This window comes from Eucalyptus grandis, chromosome 2 (assembly GCF_016545825.1).
Source record: "Eucalyptus grandis isolate ANBG69807.140 chromosome 2, ASM1654582v1, whole genome shotgun sequence".
Taxonomy (NCBI): domain Eukaryota; kingdom Viridiplantae; phylum Streptophyta; class Magnoliopsida; order Myrtales; family Myrtaceae; genus Eucalyptus; species Eucalyptus grandis.
Window position 1 is genome coordinate 28998267 of NC_052613.1, and position 7949 is coordinate 29006215.

Consider the following 7949-nt stretch of genomic DNA (forward strand, 5'->3'; position numbering starts at 1 on the left):
GTCAACTATAATACATTTACCTCAAAAATATTTTCATGACACAAGAAAACCCTAAACTTTTATCTACGTGACACATTTATTCCAAACTATAAGATATTTTTGTCTTTTATTATTTTAAATTCTTCTTCTTCTTCTCTCTTCCCTTCACCACCCTTGGCAAAGGGAAGCTAGACTCGAGCGAGAGCCACCCTCACTGGTGTCAGGCAAGGGTCGCCCTTGCCTGGGTTGGGCAAGGACAGCTCTTTCCGAATTCAGCGAGGGCCTGAGTGAGAGTGCCCTTACCTACGTCACTTGACAACAGTGAGGGCCCAAGTGAGGGCTACCCTCGCCTGCGTCGAGCAAGGGTTGCCCTCGCTGGATCTGGCAAGGGTTGTCCTTGCTTGACGTCAGTGAGGGCGGCTTGATGCCTAAGTCTAGCTTCCCTCCACCATGATCGGCGGAGGGAAGAGAGAAGAAGAAAAAAGGGAAAAAAAGAAAAAAGGAAAAACAGAAAGAGGGAAAAGAAATGCCATATGGGGTAAATGTGTCACGGTTAGTAAACTTTGAGATTTTTTGTATTAGAAAAAAAAAATTCTAGGTAAATTTGTCACTTTGGACAAAATTTAGGATTTTTGGTGATTTTTCCCTACTTATATTGTGTTTAAAACTCATTTATAACACATTTACTAAATATAACTAACCTATTTATAAAATATTTAACACTCATCTCGGTTAAGAAATATTTTTTATGATTTATTTTTATGGGTCTAAGGCGGCCTTCGTCTCATTAGTCATACCCAATCTTTTCAATTTGGCAGCATGCAATGAACTCCTAGACTCAACAAGTCGTTATTGCTCTCGTTGGAGATTGTTGTTACCCTTTGACCACCAATATAGATGAAGGTTAATGTAATAATCAGGAAACCACCCACAAAATAAAAGTAATGCTATGATTAGGAAAATTGTTAAATTTTTTACTAGAGGAATTTCACTCGCCATGAACTTATAATAATCTCAAGATAAACATAAAGCAAATTTTTGTCCAAGAAATTTGTTAAAAAGAGTGCTTCATGAGCACGTATTAAACAACTATTTATGGAAAAATTATAATTTTCATTGCATCAGCTGTTATACTGAAATGCGTAGTTAGTTTATTGAAAATTAATACTTTCTTTGTACACATGCTTAGCAATGTTCGAGGGTACTCATTAATAAGAATTTATATTTAAATAGAAAGCTCAAGAAATTCTCTTAGAATTGCCTTTTACCTTAAGTCTTTTTTGTTGTTGTTTAATTGTAAATCACAATTAAAAAGAGACACTTAATTAAAAAGATTACATTGATTACACTATAGTATTAGTGTATCATTACATCACGTTTGTGGCCATATATGAGGTGTTATATTATATTTTTCTCTGGACCTAAGTAAGTCCTTAAATTACTTAGTTTGAGCCCTTGAACATAAAATTTGGGAATATTCTATCCTAAGTGGGGTAGAAAAAGTTACAAAGGAACTAAGGGGGCTCTTGGGGAAGAAGATAGACTCCCCGTCGCTTCTTTGAAAGTAGCTACCGTCAGGTAGAAAAGTATAATAACCTCTCGCTTCTAAAATGAGGTGGTAGAGCTCAAAAGAATTCAAGTTAGATCGATGCATATTTGCATGATATCTTTTAATCAAATTGTCGGCCCCTTGGTTTAAAAGATATTATGTGAACCAACAGTCTAGGCCCCACCACCGGTATCGATTTGCCTGTCTTTTGCTTGGGTCACAACAGTGGTCCACGTGTCAACTCCTGATGCAAAGGGCGGTGCAAAGGACACGTGGCGAAATGGGGCTTCATCCTCGGAGTCCCCTTTTTTTTTTTTTCCACTTTTTCCAGTTATTTTAGTTGATGCGAGGGAGGGCGCATCTTTACTTATCCAAAGAAATTTGCACACTAATGGCAGCTAAAAACCAATAAATTAGTGACTAATTATCTTCTTGAAGAACCTATTAACTCCAGGAATAAGAGTTTTGAAATTTTTAAAGATGATGACCTTTGAATATCATAAAAAAATAATATATGTATTGTTTTCAATCAAAATCCAAAATTAGTGCCGTAATATGAATATATAGTTATCATCCTAAAAATTCTATGATTCTATTTTACTCTTTTGAAGAAGAGTATCCCCTTCCATTAAGATCTACTAATCTTAGACATAAAAGTTTAATTATGAGATTTGATTTTTAAACGGGAAAGAAGGATTGAACATCTCATGTTAAATGGGATTATATTTTAGTCAAAGACAAGTTCGTCTTATAGAAGTGGAGTATTATCATATTTGATTAGGCAAAAGGAAATACATAACGAGTTTCTATAATTTAGTCATTGCAGTCTAAAACTTGTTCATCCATTTTAAAGTTTTCAAGCATGCTCTGTAGATCTTTGATAAAATAGTTTTACTAAATCAATCATTGTGTAACGGCATTAGCATGAAGTGGAATAATATCCAACAAAATGATGATGTGACATGGACTAATATTTATTGTACTTCTTTATCAAGCAATTGACGCCCTAAATCAACCCATAATCCTCAAATCCCTAAATTACTCCCTCCTATTCGAGCCATATTTCCCCTAAGAAACCCCACTCCGGTCTTTGCAGCAAAATTTAAATCCAAAACAAAGATGAGCTTGAGATTCTACAGACAAGGAGTGATTGTGTTAGATTTACAGAAAATCAATCTACGGTATAACTTTGATTGTGATCCCTCAAGAGTATGCTGTTTTTTCATAGCCTATTTGTATTGTTTGTGTTGGTTTCCTCGCAAGTGATGCATCTGTGGTCTCTCATGAAAATAATCCAAATTGCCTTTTTATATAAAGATAAAGATAAATGACAAATTAGTATCAATTTGCATTTCTAACTATGAATATTTGGTCCATCGCTCAATACTTGATGTGCTATCACATGAAAAGTTTAGTTAATGTTATTTTTATAATCGCTTCTTTTATTTAATTCTTTTATGTATGCCTGTTACTCCCAATTAAAAAGAAGCACTTAATCAGATTGATGATGCCACTGGTATGCGGCACATGAGATGTTTATATTAGAATTTTCTCCAACGGTCGGGTCGGGGCCCCACCACCGGTATCCATTTGCGTGTCTTTCGCTTAGATAATAACACTTGTCCAATCCAAGTGTCAACTCCCAATTTAAAGGACGGTGCAAAGGACACGTGGCGAAAAGGGTTGGGTACTTGAAGTCTCTCTCTCTTTTTTTTTTTTTTTTTTCCCCACTATTCCAGTCATGTTAGTTAATCCCGGGGCAGGTCCATGTTACTTTACTTGGTCAAAGAAATTTTACCCACTAATGGCAGCTAAAACCAATAGATTAGTGACTAATCGTCTTGTTCAAGAACTTCTTGTCCCTAGAAACGATGCTTTTGAAGTTTTTAAAGATGATGATCTTCAAATATAAGAAACTAATATTTTTATAACTTTCCACCAAAAATCAAGAATTTGATTTACCGTCATATAAAGTTTTGGACTAATGTTCTAAAGAGCTTAAGGCAAACGAATAACTCTATTTTATTGTTAGAAAAATTGATTCTAAAATAACAGGACATACCATAATGATATATAAATGAACAGTATTATATCAAGATACGAAATGAAAAAATACACGTTATTTCTTTATAAATTGAGTTTACAAATGAGTCTTTTTTAGCTAACATTTTTCTTAAAGATTTAGAGTAATTTTCACTCTTTGATGTCTCCAAATTACATGAAAATAGAGAGAGGGTTAAAAACATTTTGTGGTACAGTGAATCAGACTTTTAGTCAAAGATAAGTTTGTCCTTTTAGAGAAGACATGGTGTTATTACATCCAAATAGGTGAAACAGAGTTTCTGATCATGGCAAGAGTGCAAGTGCAACTCATCTCTTACCGCCAACTCCCTCCTTCTGTCCCTTTTTTTTGTTTAGTTTTTTTTTTTTCCGAAATCTTTCTTTTTGTAGTTCTCCACTGTATTCATATAATAGTCTAAGAAAAGGTGTCTAAGAATATTCCACGACTATATATATACAAAAAAAAAAAACATATATTAATTTGATTTTTCGTTTGACATATATTTGTACACATCACTCAACAAAAGAAAAAATTACATAATTAAGAGAAATCTTTCTTGTCGACTCCTAAATCATGGAAATGAAAGGGAAAATAAAACCCATCCCTTTCATGCTACCAATGCCAATGTAGCAGACTCTATAATTGCTCCACACTTAAAAAAAATAAAAAAAATCCCTAATTACACACAACTAGGCTGCAGTCGGGGCAGTTATGAAGCGGAAAGCTCCGGCCTCCGCCAACGCCGCAAGGAATCGATCCCATTTTGTTTGCTTCGCCGCTTCATCCCTTGCAATGATATTCTTGTAGTCCAAGGACTCATCATTGTAAATATCCTGCCACTTCTTCACCAGCATCTTGATATCGTCCCGATCCATGTTCTGTTCCTCGCCCGTGTACCGCCATGGCTTCGACCCGGCGGCACAATAATGAACGACCTTCACCTTGTCCAACTCAACGTTCTCAGGGTGACGCCACAACATCGCGAGTACAAAGTTGTACACATTAGGAATCGGTTTGTAAATGTCCTTGAAGTACATGTTCAAGAAATCTTGTTCCGCAAATGAAGTTGTAGGTGTGATCTTGAGGGTTTCGAGCAAATCGTGGTAAGTGTAGAGGTTTGGCTCATACACGAACATGCCGGCGTTGAAGTAGAGAGACGGCCTCGGGCCAACGTGGTCGGGCCATTGGACCTTGTCGGGGCATTGTTGGCAATACCCGACTTCGTATTGAGGGGTGTGACTCCATGTCTTCTCGCAAAAGCAGTCCATGACTGCATAGAAGAAGCCGTTCGGGAGGTCGAAGAGGTGGTCAATGTTGTCGAAGACTTGGATGTCTCCATCCAAATAGATCATCTTGCTGTACTCGACAAACTGCAATTCAAAAAACCATATCAATAACTCAATGTTAATATTACTTCTCAATCTTAACATTCAAAAAGGAGACGGAGATCTAAAATACAAAGAAATATTTAATAGCAAAGCATACCTCCCAAATTCGGAGCTTGGAGTAGTTGATGACGTAATAGGCCATGGCGAACTGTGTTTGGTTCTCCGGCGGATAGACGGGCTCGATCTCCCTCACGATGCAACCTTGATCCACCAGGATCTTCCGGTGATCAGCCGGCACGTCAGGCAAGATGGCGACCACAAGCGGGTACTTGCTCTTCGCCTTCCTCAACCCCTTGGCCAGCCCAACCACGCCCTTCACGTAATCGCCGTTTCCGGCCAAAAACGTCACGTAGGCACAACTAGGCTGGTCCCCGGGCTTCGGCTTCACGATGCCATTAGTAGCAGCATCGACGGCCATGACAGGAGCCATTTCTTTGGTAGGAATGGGTTTGAGGTTTTTGTGAATGGAATGAAGGATGAGTGTTTGGTAAGATCTCGCAATTGCTTGAGTGAGATTGAGTTGATGAATTTGGCAGGAGGAGGATGCACGGCTTATATAGAGTTGGAGAATTAATTTTTTTAATTAAGGTGACTAAATCTTGAGGATAATGCGGTGATTGATTGTCTAGCTCCTGTGATAGGGACATGGGATGGAAGCTTGCTTGAACCGAGGAGTTTCATACCGACAAACTAAAGATTTTGTCGGTCCAATGGGGGTGGGCTAGGCCTTTTTCTCCTTAAACGAAGTCGTTTGGGAGCTCCACCGATGGATCGAACTCCACGTGGTCAGTGCGAGTGCATCGGACGGTCATCAAGCAAGATCGGGGTTTCGTGGACGGTGCTGGAATATGCAAGAGAGAGAGACCAACGAGTTAAGCTCTTTGCAGATTTACTACTATAACCCTACTGCCGACTTCTTAATTCGAAGACCACGCCAAGGTATTATTGTAAATTTGAGAATATTCCAGGGGTGATTATATTTCAATTGTACATTTAAGTTTTATAGGGTGCCGTGGAAGGGGTCGGTTTCCGACGATAATGTCGCACTTGCCCAAAATTGGGAGTCAACAAGCCTACAGTCCCGTCTCCTTAGAAAGTGCTACCTCTCTTTTTGACTAAGGGGCACAATAGTGGAATGATAGGCTTTACCCAAATACCCAAAAGAATAAAGTTGAACCCACAAGAAAGGGCAAACAATGAGAATATTGATTAAGCAAGTATATGTGCTTTTGTCGTGTGAACTCATCAATCTTATTGAGCTTTTGTGTTGATCATAGGTATCTTAATTATACAGTATATATTTCTCTCTTTTTTATGCAGGGGCACGGAGGTGAAAAACTAGCTACATACACAATTATGGGAATACCCTAAAAACTCAAAGAAGTAAAGAAGTCAAGACCTTTTTCCTATAGAAGTGATTTAAATCAAAATAGTTTGAACACATTTGATAGGATCCGAAAGAACGGTCTTTGATTTTCCAAACTAAAAATGTTGCGACACCTTGACCAATTATGCGAACCTTGAGAGTTTTTAGAAAATCATTGTAGTGTTAGCTTTTCACAAATAAATATCACGAGAGCTCGTGTTTTACTCTAGCTTTATAATATTAGAGGAGGTTTAAATTGCAATTCCAAGGGGATGAATCACAATTATTTAAAAAAATCCGATGATTTTGCAAATCAAATCATCTATTTTTGGTAAGTTGATTAAATCATTTTTTTTTTGGTAAAGTTGATTAAATCATTTTTTGCTTTTCTAAAAGAGGTTAATTTATTTTCCTAAACGTATTTAATTTATCCACACGCAGAACACAGCTCTCTTTAATTTGATTGCATAGTATGCAAATAAAATACTCGAGTGTATACACTAGCTATACAGCCTATACTCGATCCATTTCCGCTTGTTCTCGCTCCCATGCATTTGAGATATTATTCTTGGCGTCGATGAGGAACTCGACGGACCGATGCTGCGTCTCCATGTGGGCGAGCTACACGTGAGCAGCACTGGATCCTGCGCTCTGGAGGAAGGAAGCGTCCTCTCAATTTCGTGCAAGTTTTGGTAAAAAAGGTGGAATTTATGATATGAATTCACTAGTTAATACCAACTGTTTATTGTCCAACTGCCAACTGTTTTTTGTCCAACTGCCGCCGCACCGTCCACGTCCAGCGCCGCGAATATTCCGCACATTCTTTATTTATTTATTTTCCCTTTTTTTTTTCTTTGGTAAAGAAACTTTCCCTTTTTTCCTTCGGATGCATGAATCGCGTGAAACCTGTCGGAGTCTGCATGGGGCTGCGTTGCAGGGACACGTGGCGGAAAAGGGCACCTTCTTGGAAGGCCTCCTTTTTCTATTGCGGTTATGTTAGTTGGACCAAGAGGAGGTGGGGGCCGTTAATTTAATAAGCGATTAATCAAAATGGTAGCCAAAAAATGGAGAATAGTTTTCTAAGCATGCTCTGTACCGTAGGTCTCCGGGAGAGTAGTTTTACTAAATCGGTCATTAAAATTTTCCTTTGGCATTACTATAAGATGGCGAAAATTGGACCAAATGCTCTCAAATTTATAACAGGACATTCGTTCGAGTCTTAAACCTTTTAATTAAAATTATTTAGTCTTAAACTTTTGAGGAAAAATCTAATCGAGTCTTCTTGGCCACCCCTGACATGTAGCAATGACGGAGTGACGTGGAATAATATTCACATTCCACAAGACGATGGTGACATGGGTTTTCTTGATTGAGCAACTAAAACACCACATTAGCCCTAAATTACAAAGTCCCACTTTGATCCCTCCCATTCGAGCACTATTTCCCTTGAGAAACCCCACCTGTAGTCTTGGCAGCAAAATTTGGAGAAAAGATGGAGGTGAACTCGTGATTCCATAGTGGAAACGACAAAGAGTGATCATGTTAAATTTACGTTGAAGTCCAATGTCTTCAATATTTGACAAAATTTGACGAAAAAGGCAGAGA

The 7949-nt window shown here is 38.1% G+C and overlaps 1 protein-coding gene across 1 annotated transcript; it reads right to left on the reverse strand.

Moving 5' to 3' along the window:
• Positions 1-4048: 4048 nt before the first annotated feature.
• LOC104428237 (galactinol synthase 2) lies at positions 4049-5505 on the reverse strand. Its single transcript, XM_010041230.3, has 2 exons — positions 5076-5505; positions 4049-4960 (listed from the first exon to the last, which is right to left on the reverse strand). Exons 1-2 carry the CDS (start codon positions 5406-5408, stop codon positions 4280-4282), a joined length of 1014 nt encoding a protein of 337 aa, XP_010039532.2. The 5' UTR covers positions 5409-5505; the 3' UTR covers positions 4049-4279.
• Between the last annotated feature and the right edge of the window lie 2444 nt (positions 5506-7949).

Coding starts and splice junctions, on each gene's coding strand:
- LOC104428237 (XM_010041230.3), bottom strand. CDS start 5,408: ATGGCTCCTGTCATGGCCGTCGATGCTGCTACTAATGGCATCGTGAAG. Junction 4,961..5,075: donor CCAAGCTCCGAATTTGGGAG/GTATGCTTTGCT, acceptor TTTGAATTGCAG/TTTGTCGAGTACAGCAAGAT.